We start from the raw sequence: 19490 nt of genomic DNA on the forward strand, positions 1-19490 counted from the left end.
CGACCCCATTGACTTGAATGGGGTCCGCGATCCATCTGTTATGCAAAAAAATAGAGCAAGTTCTATCTTTTTGCGGTGCGGAGGCACAAAATAGAACCTACGGAAGCACTCCGTAGTGGTTCCATTCCTCACCGCATCTCCAGATTTGCGGACTCATTTAAGTGAATGGGTCCGCATCCGTGATGCGGAATGCACATGGCCGGTGCCCCGTGTATTGCAGACCCACCGTATGCGGTCCACAATATGGCAACAGAGGGGCAATGGTCGTGTGAATGAGCCCTTAGCGTTAGGTACCCATCTGCAGAAGCCACCTTGACACCTGGTAGATGGGCCCAACACACGTTTGATCAAAAATGTGCTTCTATTTTTTTCATTTATAGTAGGTATTATACCATTTTAATTTAGAATGATCCCCGTTTCTCAGTTCTATTGTTTGTATGTGAAATGTTGCGCAGCCATACTGTTATTATCTTCCCCTCCTGTACCTATCAGGTTATGTCTGCTAACAAGCCGCCCTTGTCATTTATTGTAGCACAGAGAGGAGAGCGGGGCTGGCGGCAAATATGTCAGGTCATTAGAGGGTGACATTCTGAACTCAACAGTAAACCAGGGGAGCAGGCTAGAGGAGGCCATTACATTTGCAGTGCAGTGACTGCAGTGGAGCCGGTGCTATGGATGCAGCACCCAGCTCCTCACTACAGCATAAGGACCCTACGGGTCACAGTGGGCAGGAGCGCTGGCGTACCACCCATAGCGGCAGACCACGCAGTTGCTATGGGTCCCGGAAGTTTGAGGGGCCCGTGCAGGCTGATTGGCCCCATCCCCTTTCCAATCAAAGTGCGTCTCCCTTCCTCCTTGGCCTTGCAGCCACCCACCAAATTGTTTCTGCTGCTTCCCCTGCCTAGTATTGCAACACGCCAGACCTGCAGGGTATAGCGAAGTGAGGTCACGGGTATGGGCAATCGAGGGTTGCTCACTGTATTGGAGAACCCTGGGCAGGCATGTGGCAGTGAATGAGAGGTAGACACGGTTCCTCTGGGGCACACTCTGTATGGAGGGACCAGGCCTGATGGTGGATGAGGTGCCCTGGATGTTACAGGTATTTTGAGTGCCTGGGGCAAGGTCCCTTTTGGATTCGTGACGCCAGTGCCTTTGACGGTGGCACACCGGTTGGTAGTTGGAATGATGGAGGTACACAGGTAGTATAGTGAACCAAACGTTACTTTACTGAACAGTCCAACTTTGTACAGCAGGTGGTAACACAGTCTTTAAATCACAGTTTCACAAGTAGGCTTTCTCCACAAAATGGCAGGTAATATTTATGCAAGATACGCAGAGGGTAAATTCACAATGCACTCAGAAGCAGGTTGTACCTTTCCTCAGAAATAGTGTACACTGTTCTTTCTAGAACTCCTGTCTGGCTTTCTATCCCAAGGCCCGGATGCCCAAAGGGTGGCTTAAATCCTTGGTAATTATATCTTCCTCAGGTATTAATTAAATCCTTGCTTTACTGTGTAATGCATCTGCCCAGAGTTACTTAGCTTTCCCTGGGATTTCCTTACTTGTTTGGTGGATGACTGTGGGTTTCTCCCAGGAGGTTCTGTCCTGCTACTGGGGTGTCTCTACTGAGCTAATCCTAGCCTCAGGAGCTTCAGGTGGAGGAAGTAACTCCTCTAGTCCCCTGGAATGAACTAACTCTCCCCTGTCTGGGCCTTCCTATATATCACTAGGGCTCTCCAGCTCCCTCTAACGTCCGGGAGGCTAAACTACACCCTGACAGGCCTGACACCCAGATAACACAGGGAAAAACATGCACATGTCATTCAATGCAATGAAACACATTAACCTGTGCAGTGCCCACCTTTACCTAGTGGGACACTACAGTATCACTACAGCAGCAGAGCACTATGTGGGAAAGAGGGGGGGCCCGGCAAGGCTAGCAGTGCTTCACGGCTCTAACTTCCTGACCTCTGGCCTGCAAGGTAGTGTAAACTCCATGAGCTGTTGGGATTCCCACAGCAGCAGACTGCACACTCTATATGACCGTTATCTGCTGAGCTGCAGAGGGGGAGGGGGGTCACACTAGAGTGCTGACGGCTGGTTAAAGCTATGTGTGTTATGTAGGTGTAGCAGGGAGCCAGTGGTTGTGTGTATAAATATATATATATATATATATATATATATATACATACATACACACACACACAGACCTGCTCACAGCTTATTCACCTCACAGTAGCTTCTCGTACATGCTTGAAATTCTGAAGGGTGGTTCAGTCCCTGCGCCTCATTGCCTTATTACTATTTCTAATAGGGCAATGAGGGGCAGGGACTGGATTGCCCTCAGAATTTGAAGTATATGTCTATGTATTATTATTAGTGCTCAGCGGACTTTTGTTTTGAAGTTCGCCGTACAAGGTTCGGGTTATCTAAGAATTCCATTATGGATTCCGATACCGTAGCGGAATCCATAACGGAATTCTTAGATAACCCGAACCTTGTATGGCGAACTTCAAAACACAAGTTTGTGTATATATATATATATATATATATATATATATATATATATATATATATATATATATATATATATATATATATATACACACACACACACACACACTACTAGAGACAACATCTGCATGTACTTTTTATTCTGAGTTTTGCTATGGGGCCCCATGATTTCTATGTACGCCCCTGGGCATGAGACCAGGGACCAGCGCTGCTTGCTGCGCTGTCTGTGCTCTTCTCAGGTAGGGCCACCAGCTCTCTTCCACTTCTGTCTGGGCAGCTCAGCAGAGGGCCCCATTTAGGGATGGGGGCCCTGGGAAATTGCCCTGCCAGTAATCCATGTCCTTTGTCTACTTGTCTTCAGCAAACTGTTTGCGGGCTTTCTTGTGCATCATCTTTAGAGGCTTCCTTCTGGGACTACAGCCATGCAGACCAAATTGATGCCGTGTCGGAGAGCGGGTGAAGATCACCAATGTGCCACTATGGGTACTACTACCATCCTTACCGCAGTCACCAATCCCATCTGCACTGCCTCTCACTCTCCCCTCCTGGGCTCACAACAGCTCGGGGAAGGAGGGAAGATGGGTTAGGCTTTTTGCCTGAAGTAGTTAAAACCAGTTTAGAGGTTTCCTGTTATAGCTTCAGTACTGCAGCTTTCACTTTCACTTTACAATCTTACACAGAACTTGAATCCTGTCCGGCTTCTCTGCTGATTTCTGTAACTTTTTGGATGAACAGTTAGTGAGTTAACCCTTTGCTTTGTATGTAGGAAGGATCTGTCTGTGTAAACTTTCTGTACATTAACCACTTGTGGTCACATTTCCTCCATCACAGGGCCTCGGTGACCTATTCCAGTCTCTGAAGCTTCACCGACCATGGATTGGGAAGCAGAAGACCCACCCACGTCTAGTATTTCGCGTGCCGAATGTAATCTTTCTCAGGTCATCTTCATCAACATGCAGCCGTTCTACAATCCGAAATCTGATATACAGTGCACATTCTGCAGAGGGAAAAACTTTGCCAGCAAATCTAAAGACTGGATTGGAATCTTTAAAGTAAGTCTTAGTGCTCATGCACACAAACGTATTTTCTTTCCGCTTCCGTTACGTTTTTTGTGCGGCCCGTATGCGGAACCATTTACTTCAATGGGGCTGTAGAAAATACGGAAGTTACTCTGTGTGCATTCCATTTCCGTTTGTCCGCGTAGCCGTTCTGTAAAAAAAAGTAGTGTATGTTCTAATATTGTCCGCAAATCATGGTCCGAGGCCCCATTCAAGTCAATGGGTCCGCAAAAAATACAGAACGCACACGGAACACATCCGTATTTCTATACTGTAGTAATGCTATGCCCAGCCTTTGTGGGAGGGGCGGAGGCTCTTCATATACGAGCCACAGCCTCACTCACAGGTGTGTGTTCTCAGGTGCACAGCTGCTGCTGGGTGTCATCAGCAACCTAGCTTCTCTGGTGGTAGGAGTCTTTCTATGCAGCTTGTTATTTTGCTCTCTGCTACCGTAGCATGCACGTGCCATACTACGTAAGTAGGTTGGGCCGGGGCCGTCTCTCCTGGCCGGTCGGAACTGACTTTGCTAGCGAACGGGAGGCTTCGCCTCAGAATCTGCTACCTCAGGTTTGCTCATTGGGGCTAAATACTTCTACTTCTTTTCAACTTTGTTTGTTGGTAATAGGAGTTAGTTCCTATAAATCTTACAAGTTTCACTTTGCTTTGTTCGTTTCATATGAAAAGTTACTTTAGCTCCACTCGCATTTAGAGCTGCTATTCTTCCTATTTCATTCTCGGCCACACCCAGAGGTGCATTCACACTACGCTGTCAAATCATTTTTTGCACTCCACCCACAACCATTCATACGTTTATCGGTACATCATGTTTGCTCTACTCGCACTCAGAGCTGTATTCACACGTCCTATGCTACTATAGGTTCTTTCCAGGCCCATTTCAAGAACTGCGTTCACGTCGCTGTTACATCTATGTTATGCTCCGTTCACAACCAGAGCTGCTGTTATACCAAATTTCATCCTCTGCTTATACCCAAAGTTGTGTTCACACTTCTACTGCTACACCAGGTCGTATACCCCACTCACCAGAGCCTCTTTCCATGTCTGCTGTCACATCAAGTAATATTCCGTTCACATCCAAAGCTGCGTCCGCATGTCTGCTTTCACATCTTGTCCTATACTCCTTTCACTACTAGAGCTGCGTTCACGTGTCTGCTTTCGCATCACGTCAATACTCTGCTCACTTTCAGGTTGCATTTATACGTCTGCTTTATACAATGCTTTTCATGCGCTACCCATACCATGTTTTTTAGGTACCACTCACATCGAAAGCTGCATTCACCTATTTGTTGTTACATCATGTGTTGTACTCTGCTCCCACTTAAAGCTGCATTCTCATGTTCATTTCTATGTCATGGTTTACTCAATAATCTCACCGGGGCAGTCTGCACCCACCGCTCTGGTACCTCTCTCCCGACAAACATAACTGCGTTCTTTTCAGGCTTATGTTCCTTTCCTCGGTGGTCTGTTACTTTCTGTTAATCCTGGTTCACAATCACTCAGACTGGTCTCCTTTTACTTCTGGTTCGTATTCACTCAGATTGGTCTCCTGCCCCAGTTCACCAAACAGCTCCTCAGCAGAGGTCAGTGGGCCGATAGGAGCAAGTTTCCTGCTATGTTTTCACAAGCTGTTCATTTGTTTGTCACAATAAGAGACTTCTCTTAGCGAACTTGCAATGTCTCAGGCTCTTGTTTTTCTCCCATCTCTGTTTTCAATTTCATGTTGACATTTATGGTTTGCGGTGGTTAGTGTTATATGTATGCACGTGCTTCGGATTACTAATGTCTATATTTTCAACGCCTGTCGGCATACACGTTCCTTAGGCCACCTTCTAGCCAATCCAATCATTCAAGTCGTTGCATATCCCATCAGGTCCGGCTTACGTTTTAATTATCGTCACCGCAACGTCATCCCTCTGGCTTTGGGGGCCCTTTGACTGATCCGGCTCCGGGGGCCCCATGACCGTTTTTTCATGTTTTGTTTGTTAGAGGTACGACATGGTTGTAGGTTGGTTAGTGTCCCAGTTTTGCTGTTGGAGTGGGTCATGGTTATGCGAGTCCCCAAGGCATTCTGGTGCTGCATAAGTGGCTTATTAAAAAAAAAAAAATAATAATTATAAAAATCATAAGAGGCTTGCACGAGTGGCTGTTCGCTTATAGGACCTCACGACTGGCATCATCATTCATAGTTTGCACGGTCATCCGATACTTGTTCCGCCATAAGAGACTCGCACGCATGGTTCCCGCCATAAGAGGCTTGCTGGAGTGGCTCTTAGCTTAGAGGATTTCACAATTTTCATCGACATTGGTAGGTCATACGGCCATCTGATACTATTTTCCATGGCACACCTTTCATAAGTTTTCTTTTGTTCATTTATATTTTACAGATTAGTACTTGCGATTCATTTCAGCCTCATTTAATTAAGAAGCTTTACCCCATGTCTTTGTCTTTCTAGGTTATCGAGTCCCAGGTTGATTACTAAACCCGTTGGGTTAAGCCCCAATCTATTCCCCAGCCGTCCTTAATTCTTAAGGTTTGCATCCCGGCGGCTGCCCGGCCCCATGGGCCCCTGATGGTTGCTTTGGCACCATGGCTTCAGAGGTCCGACCAATGGTTGTCTGTCCACTTGTGCAGCTATGCTTTTGGTTTTGAATGACCCACATCTTTAGCTGCTTGCCAGCTTGCGTTATTTAGGTTTCATTTTAGTTAATGTCCGTTATTATCTCCATTTTCTGTCACGTTTCCCTTTGTCTTTTCAGGTCATGCAGTTGAACTCATGTTGGGGGTCACCTTCCACGTCGGCCATGTCTCGTTCCTAACGATATTTCGCCTTGCATGTTATTCAGGCCACGTAGTTTATCTTGGGTATCGCCTGCCACATCGGTCAGGCTCATGGTTTAATTTCACCTGCACCTTATTCAGGTCACTTTTTATAGTTATAATTCTTAAAAAAAAAAAAAAAAACTTGCTTCGGGGGCCAGGAGACTGTTTTTAGTCCTGCTGGGCTGATTGCCTGGTTGGTTGTCCATCTGTGCTGATTTGGCCCGTATGTATCGCGTACATACCTGCTTCCCTAATTTCCTAATAATCCCTGTTGATCGCTCACTTTGTTTTGACCGCAAACTGCTCCGGTTCACCCTACAGCATCTTTGTCATGTCTTACGCAGATATTTCGTCATGCTTTAATTGTTCATGCTTTCGTTCAGGTCCTGCCGGAGGAAGAACAAGTAGGGCAATTCCCTCTAGCATTTCAGTCTCTGATCGTAGTCGATCATATCTGGTCAACCAGGTCCCCGGCCAGCATTTCTTCACAGTAGAAGATTCAGCTAGTAGGTCGGTCTTCATGTCTCAAGCGTTAAAACAATTCTCAGGGGCACACAGTAGAACAACGCGGGGACCACGGCTAGCAGATAGCTGTTGTCTGGGGAACTATTCAAGGATTCTCTTCCTATCTACATGGTTCTTTTTGGCCCTCATTCCTGCATACCACATCAAAAAAAACGCTTTGCAGTAAATATATGTAAGGGAAGAAACAATTAATATACACTGGAGCACCTTCCCAATTAAAATATACCTTTTATTATTATTATACTAAAAAATGGCCTACAGCCGGCCTACATGTAGCAGAAGAGTCAGGAAAAACATATACTATACATATTAGGTTATAATGTATAGAATCAAAGAGGAATAGTGGTGATACATGTGAGTACACCCACATAAAGTTGCTCCGTATGTGATTCACAGATAGCTATGGAGTAAATCAAATGCCAAGAACCAATGTTAGAGACTCATTGATTGCCCAGTACATATAAGACCATTATAGAGTGACATTTATACAACATGGTCAGTTAAAATATGGGGTGTTTTGTGATTACTCACGGTTAGCTGAAACACCAGAGATGAGATATTTCTCAAACAGGTGGAAATCCAACACTGGTGAAATAAAATTCAATCAGGTGGTCATTAGGCACTGATGGAATCCGGGGTGGTCCAAAGGCAGTCGTAAAAATAGACTTATGAGAATTAGTATCAAATAGATTGAGACACTCCCTTGGAAGGTCAGTAAGGGGAGTCCTACCTATACATTAACCTCCGTTACCCTAACTGGACTCAGCCCAGGGATACCCCTTAATGGTAGAGGCTCCCTGTCCTCGTGCCTAGCCTGACTCACCCTGTATTACCCTATCCTCAATGATCTAAGGCAGATAACAAAACTAAAACATATAGGAAAACACGAAACAAACAAATCCCAACGTTACGTTTCCCCAGCCAGTATGGATTCTGACTGGTTCGTCAGGGGAAGAGGAGAGAGATACTCCTACAGCAATTAGTATCAAATAGATTGAGACACTGTGTGATGAATACCACCCCTCGTGTCCGCTGACGTCAACCACGTCGAGCTCACGAGACCTGGTATGATCACAGGGTTTACCAAAAACGTGAAGTTACGCCCTCCAGAGGAGCACGTAAGGTCAGGCTGGTATAGTTTACACATACACCTCCTGTCCACGCGGGCACAGAGAGGCAACAAGCTGGAAGGGCCTTTTCACTGCCGCAGTGAAAACAGCCCACACTCAGCCCGGGTAACTGCCACCAGTTTCTCGTTTGATATAAGCCCGGTCCGCTAACGGGATTATATAGGGTCAGAAACCAACCCGCGGTAGCTTATAACTAGGCCAAAACACGGACGTGGGGATTCGTGATCGAGATACAAGATAGCACAAGATTAAATTATATATTTAATCGCTATAAGAGCACACTAGATATAACACTATACACAGACAATATATATATACAGTGGTCTGAGGTTACAGATTACAGGGTATATGGTTACAATAGGATTAAGCAGTGTGAAAGTAAGTTACCAAGTATGATGAAAGGTCCTTGGCGATGTCCTGAACTGGAGGCCACCCGAGGGGCTGTGATCTCCTGCTATTTCCTGGGTCCCTCTAAACACATGTGTAGCATGTGACCCCTCTTCAGAAAAAGACGCCCCCTACTTGCTGGCACCAGGCTTTTAACCTGGAGCTGGCCCACCCCCTCCCTGCCTCAGGGAGGGGTCAACTCCCCCTCTTCTGGGCTGACGGTGAATGACCCACAAAACCCTTTAGGGGTCATAGCTCCAGACCAGAGGGTCACAGGGAGATGGTTCTGGGACTAATGGACCTGCCTGGGTTCCGGCTACAATTAGAGCCCAAACCTGGTACCGGTAGGTGGCTTCTATGGGGAGATATGGGTATCTCCCTACCCCGACTGGGTACGAGTAAACAAAGACCATGGGACCGTACCTCGTGGCCACCGGGACACAAATATGTATCCGGTTTGCGTCTGCGGTGGCCAGGTGATTCATAATTCCTTATGAGAGGTAGGTGCCAATATGTCTAGGAAATCTCATTGAACCAGGCAAAAGCAGATACCCCCTGCTGGGGGGGAGTTTCCTGCAAGATTCAGCTGGCTCCAAACTGGTGCATGGAGGTGTGAACTTTTCCTTGAAGCAGGGCCCTCCTGTGGAGTTCCTTACCTCTGCAATCTGTCAGCACATGGGGGGTGTAACTTATTTTGCATGTACCCTGAGTCATGCCAAGAGATGCATAAATTACAATCAGGGCTGGGGGGCTTTGAAGCAGGGAAATCCTGTCAGCAAATGGGGGGTGTGAGGACATGGCTGACAGTAAATATTAATCCATATTCCTCACACCTCCCCCTTTTAGAGGGCGCCAGGGGGCAGCACATTCCTGTGTTCCCCCGTGCGCCCATCCGCGCCCTCCCTGGTGGTTAATGGCAAAGTGGTACGGCCGGAGAGCCAGGCTCCTGCGTACCAACCTCCCATTCGTTCCTGACCCAGGTGGTCACCTGGATTGAGCCTGACCCTGAGGCCACAATGGCTGGCATCAGACGGTACCATAAACGGCCGCGTGCAGTCGGCTGCCTGTAGTACCGGGAAGCTAGAAAGGGCATGCTCCAGCGCCTGGAAGGCCGTCTCACAGTCGTTGGTCAAATCGACTGCGGAGGGCAGCTTCTTCCTGGTGCGGTCCGTCAGGGGCCTCGCCAGGCTACTATAGTGGGGTGCGAACTCCCTATAGTACCCGGCGGAGCCCAGGAAGGATATCGCCTGGTGCTTGTCCCGGAGTGTGATCCAGGATGAGCTGGCATCCCCTCTCCCAGGTTCCGGTTCCGAGGCTTCCCTGCCTACCCGGGGCCCCTCACTTATGCCCAGCTGGCACTTTCCTGGCGTAAGGGTCAAGCCTGCCTGGCCGATCTGCCCGAGCATCTGCGCCAGATGCTCTCGGGGATCCTCCCATGTAGGACCGAAGACGGCAATGACCTCCAGGTACACAGCCGCGTACCCTTCAAGTCCCTTAAGCAGCTTGACCATCCGCTGAGAAGTGGCAGGGGCATACTCCATGCCCAAGGGCATCTTGGTGGACGCAGTCCTTCCATGCTTGTTTGCTAACATTTCCCGGAAGGGGTGGCCTTCTGGGAGGGCACCTGCCTCCCGTGCCTTCTGCCTTCCCCGGGCGTGGTCCAGGGTGACCAGGTGCATCCTGGCATTGAGCTGCTGGTGTGCGAGGTACGGTCCCTCCCAGGCCGCCTGAAGCTTAGTCTGAGGTACCGAAACCAGTATCCATGCTTGCGGACCCACGTGATGGGTCCTCTCACAAGCTAACTGGTCGTACCCCTGCTTCTGGACGGTCTGGGCCTGCCCCATACTGTCGTGCACCAACCGCGACAAGGCCGGCGCTTTTTCCTGGAAGCGCATGACACACTCGATGACCGACGCCCCAGGGGTGGCTAGGTCTCCACTCCAAGCCTCTGCCTTAGCGGCCCCTGGGTATCTGGTTACCGGAGTCTCATGCACAGTCCACAGAAATTCTGCCCTGTACGGATAGGATACCACAAATGGTCGGTCCCTAGGCCACGCCCCTGGTGAGCCCTGTGGGACCGTTTCCTGGCACAACCGACCTTGGTCCCAGACCGCCCTCTGGAGGTCTGAATCCAAGGGAGGCCGTGCCATATGCTCTGTGAGAGCTTTCAAGCTGGCGCTAGCCCCTAACGCCCCCTGAAACCCCTGGTGGGACGTGGTCAGAATGGATGAGACTGCCACGTCCCCTGCCAGTTCTACTAACTGCTGGTCCCTAGGCCACTCCTCCGGTGAGCCCTGCTGGACCGTGACCCGGCACAGCCTTCCTTGGTCCCAGACCACCTGCTTGAGGTCTGAGTCCGAGGGAGGCAGCGCCGCTTGCTCCCTGAGAGCGTTCAGGCTGGCGTCAGCCACTAACGCCACCTGAAACCCCTGACTGGACGTGGTCAGAATAGATGAGACTGCCACGTCCTCTGTCAGGTCCCTGGGACCTGTCTCTGGGCCTCCATCTGACTTGGCAGACACTTGGTCGGAAGGGGGAAAGCCATCAGACCCCTGAGGGGCCCCTAGGGCCCCAGCACTCCCACTGCGCGTGACAGCCGCTGCCACCGCTGGTAGTGCCTGCTTCCCCTCAACTCCTGACCAAGTCGCCAGTCCAGGCGGACTAACCTGGCCCCCTGACATCCCAGTGGTGGAGGAACACTGCACTGAGGCTTCACCTGGCAGTCCCACTTCTCCTGGGACAGCCCTGACCTCATTTGCATCCTCCCCCCCTGCAGCTGTCTGCCCCCTGCTTGTCCCCCCAGTCGCCACACTGGAGGACAACAGGTCCCAGCATGCTTGCTGGCTACATCCTGGGGCTTCAGCCCAGCTGACAGGAATGACCCCCTCCCCACTGAGGGGAGAGGCACACATTACATCCCCCACATCCCCATCAACATGCATAATAGGTACATTCACAGTATTATCCGGGGGGGACATTGCATCACATTCTGGGGAATCGGACCCTGGGGCGTCAGCGGCCACATACTTAGACACAAGCCGCCCCAGGTCCGTCCCCAGCAAAACACTGGCAGGGATATTTGCGGATACCCCCACCTCCCTTACTCCTCGACCGGCACCCCAGTCCAGATAGACCTTGGCGACGGGCAGCGCCGGTTCCACTCCTCCAATCCCGGAGACAGTGAGGGATCTCCCGGGCAGTAAATCATAGGGTGTCACCAGTTCAGGCCGTACCAGTGTCATTTCAGCGCCGGTGTCTCTAAGTCCCATGGCCACGGCCTGGCCCACGGTGACCGGTTGAACATTGTCAAGGGACCTCCCACCACCCCCACCCACACACAACACCGTGGACGGTTTCCGGGTTGATGACTGGGACGGATCCCTCGGGCGCTGGGGACACATGGCTTTGAAGTGTCCTGGCTGCTTACACAGGTGACAAAGTCGGGGTTCCCCCACCGACGTGGAAAGTGCAGCAGGGGCCGGTGCCCACTTGGGCCTAGGGGCAGGGGTAGCAGGTGCAGCGTGCGTCTTACCCCCTCTCCAGCCGACAGGTTTCCGGGCCTCTGAAGTCCTGTTGTTGGTGTATTCATCGGCCAGGGCTGCGGTTGCGGAGGCCCCCTTTGGCTTCCGGTCACGGAGGTACTGCTGGAGATCCTCTGGGCAGTTCCACAAGAACTGTTCTGTGGCGATGAGCTCCTTCAGCTGCTGGACGGTGGAGAGCTCCAATCCTGTGGTCCATTGGTCGACCGCTCTCAGCAAGGCCCGCATGTGATCGGCCCAGCTCTGGGTAGAACCCCGGTGCAAATTCCTGAGCCTTTTCCGGTACGACTCAGGGGTTAAGTTATACTGCCTGACCAGAGCCTGTTTGATGTCCTCATAGCTCAGGATGGTCTCGCTGGGCAGGTACCCGAAGATTTCAAGGGCTTTTCCCCTGAGCCGTGGCGTGAGGAATCTGACCCACTGGTCCTCTGGCAGCTGGTATTGATGGCAGGCTGTCTCAAATGCCAACAAAAAGGTGTCCAGGTCCCCATCTTTGTCCAGTAGGGGAAAGTCCTCCGCCCGCAGTTTGGGAATCCGGACCTCTGGAGACTCACATTGGGCTGGGGATGGCTGCTGGAATTGGAGCTTTAGCTGGAGCATCTGTAGCTGGTGCTCACGCTCGGCCCGCTCGCGACGCTCTGCAGCCTCTGCTCGCTCGCGACGCTCTGCAGCCTCTGCTTGCTCGCGACGCTCTGCAGCCGCCAGTAGGAGCTCAGAGGCTGCCTGGTCTCCAGCCTGGAGACGGTCCATGGCAGCTTGTAGGAGAGCAGCTGAGCCAGCTTGGCTGGGGGGAGGGGCAGGTGGAGCGAGGCCCGCCGCGGACCTCACCTCTGGCGACTGGCTCCTTGGGGAGCTTTGGTTGTGCTCCCCCTCGCCTTCCACCTCCTCTCCGCCCCCATTTAAAGCATCGGCCATCTCCTTCGATTTGCTCCTTGTGATACTGGCCGTCATTGCAACGGGTGGTCACTGACACCACTGCAACCTGATGCACACACACCTTATTGTATCTGCCCTCAGACAGTCTAGTGTCGAACTGATCTTAAGACTCCAGCAGCAAGAGCTACTGCTGGTCGTCTTTAGTGTCTGGGAGTATGGGTCTCACACTCACACACACTAGTATCTCGATCCCACTTTGCTGCCACCAATATGTGATGAATACCACCCCTCGTGTCCGCTGACGTCAACCACGTCGAGCTCACGAGACCTGGTATGATCACAGGGTTTACCAAAAACGTGAAGTTACGCCCTCCAGAGGAGCACGTAAGGTCAGGCTGGTATAGTTTACACATACACCTCCTGTCCACGCGGGCACAGAGAGGCAACAAGCTGGAAGGGCCTTTTCACTGCCGCAGTGAAAACAGCCCACACTCAGCCCGGGTAACTGCCACCAGTTTCTCGTTTGATATAAGCCCGGTCCGCTAACGGGATTATATAGGGTCAGAAACCAACCCGCGGTAGCTTATAACTAGGCCAAAACACGGACGTGGGGATTCGTGATCGAGATACAAGATAGCACAAGATTAAATTATATATTTAATCGCTATAAGAGCACACTAGATATAACACTATACACAGACAATATATATATACAGTGGTCTGAGGTTACAGATTACAGGGTATATGGTTACAATAGGATTAAGCAGTGTGAAAGTAAGTTACCAAGTATGATGAAAGGTCCTTGGCGATGTCCTGAACTGGAGGCCACCCGAGGGGCTGTGATCTCCTGCTATTTCCTGGGTCCCTCTAAACACATGTGTAGCATGTGACCCCTCTTCAGAAAAAGACGCCCCCTACTTGCTGGCACCAGGCTTTTAACCTGGAGCTGGCCCACCCCCTCCCTGCCTCAGGGAGGGGTCAACTCCCCCTCTTCTGGGCTGACGGTGAATGACCCACAAAACCCTTTAGGGGTCATAGCTCCAGACCAGAGGGTCACAGGGAGATGGTTCTGGGACTAATGGACCTGCCTGGGTTCCGGCTACAATTAGAGCCCAAACCTGGTACCGGTAGGTGGCTTCTATGGGGAGATATGGGTATCTCCCTACCCCGACTGGGTACGAGTAAACAAAGACCATGGGACCGTACCTCGTGGCCACCGGGACACAAATATGTATCCGGTTTGCGTCTGCGGTGGCCAGGTGATTCATAATTCCTTATGAGAGGTAGGTGCCAATATGTCTAGGAAATCTCATTGAACCAGGCAAAAGCAGATACCCCCTGCTGGGGGGGAGTTTCCTGCAAGATTCAGCTGGCTCCAAACTGGTGCATGGAGGTGTGAACTTTTCCTTGAAGCAGGGCCCTCCTGTGGAGTTCCTTACCTCTGCAATCTGTCAGCACATGGGGGGTGTAACTTATTTTGCATGTACCCTGAGTCATGCCAAGAGATGCATAAATTACAATCAGGGCTGGGGGGCTTTGAAGCAGGGAAATCCTGTCAGCAAATGGGGGGTGTGAGGACATGGCTGACAGTAAATATTAATCCATATTCCTCACACACTGGTCATCTCATACTCCTGGAGGGTCTTGATTGAGGGACACGATATCGGAGATCTCTATTATGAGACATTGCTGTAGGAGTATCTCTCTCCTCTTCCCCTGACGAACCAGTCAGAATCCATACTGGCTGGGGAAACGTAACGTTGGGATTTGTTTTTCGTGTTTTCCCCTCACCCATGATGGCAGCCTGTGCGACTCAGGACCTCCCATCAGGAGAAGAAACCTGAGAAGATAAAAAGGACACACCTCCACCCAACACCAGTTCAAGTTTCCTGTCCTCCGGATGGGAGATCCTGAGAAGCAGCACAGTCACTGCTGAAGACGTACCTCCAAGACACCGGAGCTGGGGAACGTCTGTGGCTGTATGCCGTAGGAAGTCCTATCCCTGGGGAGCGGTAGTTCTGTGGCCGTGCAGGAAGCCGCTCCCCATAAGTCTGCCTGCACCTGCCCTCTCTCCGGCCCTGCGGGGAGCCGCTGTGGCCGTGTTCAGGCGGCTCCCCATGCTCTTCCTCGCTCTCCCTGGTTCCAAGATGGCGCCCGCGCGTCCGTGCGCTTATGCGCATGCGCGGGGCCGTCTCCTGAAGATGACGTCGGGGGGGGGCGGAGCTTCGCCTTAAGATTGTGGATTGAACAGCTAGAGGCACATCTTAAAGAGAAGAAGCCTAGGGAGGAAATCTTAGCTTCTCTTCCCACCTTTGCTAAAGCGGCGGATTGCTTCTACGGATGTTATGCGCTTTGCCGCCAAATCCTCAGCTATGACGAATGCGGCAAGAAGAGCCATTTGACTTAGATCATGGAAGGGTGACCAGGGGTCTAAGGCCAGACTCTGTGCCCTTCCGTGTGAGGGCGATAGATTGTTTGGGTCCTCCCTGGATGACATCTTGGAGAAGGCATCCGACAAGAAAAAAGGTCCCTCAGAAGACTCCCTTTTTTCGTAAACCCCAGCAGGGCTTTAGAAAACAAAGGGGTAAGCCATACGATAGAAAGGAAAGGGATAGATTTCCAAGAAAAACTAGCGGCTTCCTTTTTAAATCCCAGGATAGCAAACCAAAGGACAAGCAATGACGCCAGACTCCAGGTTGGGGGAAGACTCTCTGCCTTTCTCCCAGCTTGGGCAAACGTCACCCAGAACAAGTGGGTTTTGGGGGGGATAGCGGAGGGATTCAGGTTGGAGTTCCGCTCTTATCCCCAAGTCTTTTTAACCCAGACTCCAACTCCAAAGGATCCTCTAAAGTCCACAGTTCTGGAGAGAGAGGTTCAGTTATTGTTGGACAAAGGAGTTGTTTGCCAAGTCCCAAAGAAGGAGGAGGGCAGGGGGTTTTACTCCCCACTCTTTTTAATAAAGAAACCCAACGGTTCTTTTCATATGATTCTGAACCTAAAACGGCTAAACAAATTCCTGAGATACAAGAAGTTCCGGATGGAAACTATAAAGTCGACTTTAGACCTGTTATACCAAGGTTGCTGGATGGCAAGTATAGACTTAGAGGATGCCTATTATCACATCCCAATTCACTCTTCCTCCCAAAAGTATTTAAGGACGGCTGTTCAAGTAAGGGGCCAACTTCTACACCTGCAATACAGGGCACTTCCGTTGGGGGTCTCTCAAGCCCCGAGAATTTTCACCAAGGTCGTGGCGGAGATGTTGGCATTCCTTCGATCGTCTGGGATAGTAGTAGTACCCTATCTGGACGATTTTTTGTTCGTAGCCCAAACAAGGGAGCAGTTACAAACAGAGCTGGTCCTGGTGTGCTCTCTGTTGAAGGATCTGGGGTGGAAGATGAATCAAGAAAAGTCTTGTCTAACCCCTTCTCAAATTTGCACCTTTTTAGGAATGCAGCTAGATTCCACGGCTCAGAAGACATTCCTCCCTCAGAAGAAAGTATCCTCAACAATAGAGCATGTGTGGTTCCTTTTCCGGTCCTTCCGATGTTCCATCAGAGAGGCGATGGCAGTACTGGGGCACCTGACGGCTACAATTCCAGCCGTACCATCCGCACAGATCCACACAAGACCGTTACAGTCGGACATCTTAAAGAATTGGAATGGTATTCCACAAACACTAGAGGAAAAATTTCATCTCTCCTCCAGAGCAAGGTACTCCCTTCTGTGGTGGACGTCCGAGAAGAACCTCTCGGTAGGAATGCCTTGGTCCTTCATGGAACCCATGCTGATAATGACAGACGCCAGTCCGTGGGGTTGGGGAGCTCATTCAGAGGGAAAATACTGGCAGGGAAGATGGGATTTAAGAACCCGGGACTGCACGTCAAATTACAAGGAGCTCAAGGCAATAGAAAGAGTACTAAGGGTGGCAGTTCCAGATGTCTCCAACAGAAAGTTGGTCTTTTACTCGGACAATTCAACGACGGTGGCCTATATAAATCATCAGGGCGGAACAAAAATACCATCCCTAATCTTCCTCTGCCAGGAAACTTTCAAAATAGCGGAAGACAGGAACCTGGTCTTATCCGCAATACATTTGAAAGGGAAAGAGAATACGGTGGCCGACTTTCTAAGCCGAGTAGAACTCGGTCAGGCAGAGTGGAGTCTGAACGAGGAGACCTTTTCCCAGATTGTAACAAAGTTTGGGACCCCATCTGTAGACCTCTTCGCCACCCGGAAAAACAGGAAGACAAAGATTCTTCTCCCTAAATTACACAGAGAATCCTACAGCGGTAGACAGTCTGGCTCAGGATTGGAGCCAGGAACTCGGCTATGCCTTCCCACCTATTTCCCTAATCCCGCAGGTTCTGAAGAAGGTGTGGAGGGAGGGAGCCACCATAATCATGGTAGCCTCAAAGTGGCCCAAGAGAGTCTGGTACTCCACCCTCTTAAGTCTAGCCGGAAGCCCTCCCTGGGTGATCCCTCCAAGGGAGGATCTACTCTCCCAGGGGCCCGTATGGCATCCCAATCAGGGGATTCTTCAATTGGCAGTATGGAGATTGACAGGGACATCTGGTTGAAGAGAGGGCTTTCTAGCAAAGTTGTTTCCACCCTTCTCGGTAGTAAAAAAAAAAACTTCAACAGCTAGGAAGTATAATAGGGTTTGGAATGTCTTTTCTTCCTTTCTAGGTTCTAGCCCTGATCCATTTAGTCCTCCAGAAATCCCTAAGATTTTAGACTTTTTACAAGCGGGGTTAGACAAAGGGCTCAAGGCCTCCACCTTAAAAGTCCAGGTGTCTGCCATGAGCTACTTTTTTGACTTCCAATTAGCAATCCACCCGTGGGTCAAGCGTTTCCTTTCTGCCGCTGCCAGAATCTGTCCTTCTGTTAGACCTCTTTCCCCTCCTTGGGACCTGAACAGCGTCTTGACGGCCCTAACCGATAGACCCTTTGAGCCCTTATTAGAGGTCCCAATTGACATCTTATCCATTAAAATGGCTTTCCTCCTGGATCTCTGCTAGGAGGATCTCGGAGATCCAGGCCTTCTCGGCATATCAGCCCTATACTATCATCCAGGATAACCAAATAGTTATCAGGCCCCTGCCTTCTTTCCTTCCCAAGGTTGTCTCCGATTTTCATAGGAGCCAAGACATTGTGTTGCCTTCCTTTTTTTTTCCTAACCCCTCCAATAGCTTGGAAGAAAAGTTTCATTGCCTGGACGTTAAGAGATGCTTGTTAGTCTACTTAGATGTTACGGCTCCTTGGAGAAAGGACGAGAACCTCCTGGTCCAGTTTTTAGGAGGAAATAAGTGGAAAAAAGTATCCCGCTGGGTTATTGCTAGATGGGTGAAGAAGGCCATAGCTAGAGCTTATATTTCCCTGAGTCTCCCCCCTCCTTCAGGTTTTGGGGCCCATTCTACTAGGGCAGTGTCTACTTCGTGGGCTGAGAGAGCTGATGTATCTTTAGCCCAGATTTGCAGGGCGGCTACCTGGAGCTCTCCGCATACCTTTCTTAAACATTACAGATTGCAGATAGAACATTTAAGATAAATATATATTTTCATTAAGCCTCATTCACACGTTCATGCTCAAATCTGTGAAAAGGTGGTCAGTGATGCCTCCGTGAAGGATCCGAGTCAGCTTTTTTCTGTCCGTTTGTCATCCATTTCTCACGGACACTGCAGCTGAAAAATAATTTCAAACTCTCTATTACTAATGATCCGTGAAACGCAGAGGGCATGAGATTATTTTGGGCGTGATGGATCCAGGGAACACGGACAAAATAGAGAATGCTTCCTTCGCTAAAAACACAGACCCACGGAATGTGGTAAAACGCGAATGTGTGAATACACATTAAAATGAATGGGTACGTGTGCTGTCCGTAGAGAACACGTATGTGAAGCACCTGTGAATGAGGCTGAAGCTGGATCAGGGGATGAAGATGAATCCAGCTTGTTGAACTGGCACCAGATCCTAATAGGATTATTATTCTATAGCACTTTTACATTTCAGAGCATTGTCCTGGGATTGATGTCACTCACATTATTCCGTGTCTCTATTGGGGATAACAATCTAAATTCGCCAATATTTTTTGAGTGTGGGAGGAAACCTATGCAAACACAGGGTAAACGTACAAACTCTATATAGATGTTGTCTTTTATCGGGTTCAAACCCTGGACCCTGACACTACAAGCCAAGATTGCTAACCAGTGAACAACCATGCTGCCTACCATCAAATACATAACATTGTTATTGATTTTGTTAACTTAGCAGAACACCAAATTTTCTAACCCAGTTTCGTCATTCAATCTTGATCTGGCCTGAATCTGTTTTTTTTTTTTTTTTGCATAGTTCATTTTAAACCTTCTTAGTTCTCGCTAGCCTGATGCTAGATGATGTTTGTGTGCAATGATACTCCTGCTTCTGGTTTTGATGTTCTTCCTGGATGAAACTGGATTTTCCTGCTATAGTAGGGTCATAATTTTCTGGTACATGCTTTTAGAGATGGTCCACATGTTCTCCTTTTAGGTGTTCTTCTGCAAGCTGACATTCTGGGGGTACACTGTTCTTTCTGGGTTACTATGTACTCAGCAGCATACACAGTATAGTTTAGGCTACTTTC

General features: G+C 49.8%; 1 protein-coding gene across 2 annotated transcripts in view; it reads left to right on the forward strand.

Moving 5' to 3' along the window:
- The first annotated feature begins 2768 nt into the window (after nt 1-2768).
- Nucleotides 2769-19490, forward strand: part of LOC122940930 (calcium-binding and coiled-coil domain-containing protein 2-like) — a 127729-nt gene continuing 111007 nt past the window's right edge. The window contains exons 1-2 of one of the 2 annotated variants that reach the window (XM_044297864.1): nt 2769-3252; nt 3346-3566. In XM_044297864.1, coding sequence (XP_044153799.1) covers nt 3387-3566 — 180 coding nt within the window. In that variant the 5' untranslated portion in view covers nt 2769-3252; nt 3346-3386. The remainder of the gene's footprint in view (nt 3253-3345; nt 3567-19490) is intronic. The other variant, XM_044297863.1, reaches the window with a different exon arrangement.

This window comes from Bufo gargarizans, chromosome 6 (genome assembly GCF_014858855.1).
Source record: "Bufo gargarizans isolate SCDJY-AF-19 chromosome 6, ASM1485885v1, whole genome shotgun sequence".
NCBI classification, from domain to species: Eukaryota; Metazoa; Chordata; class Amphibia; order Anura; family Bufonidae; genus Bufo; species Bufo gargarizans.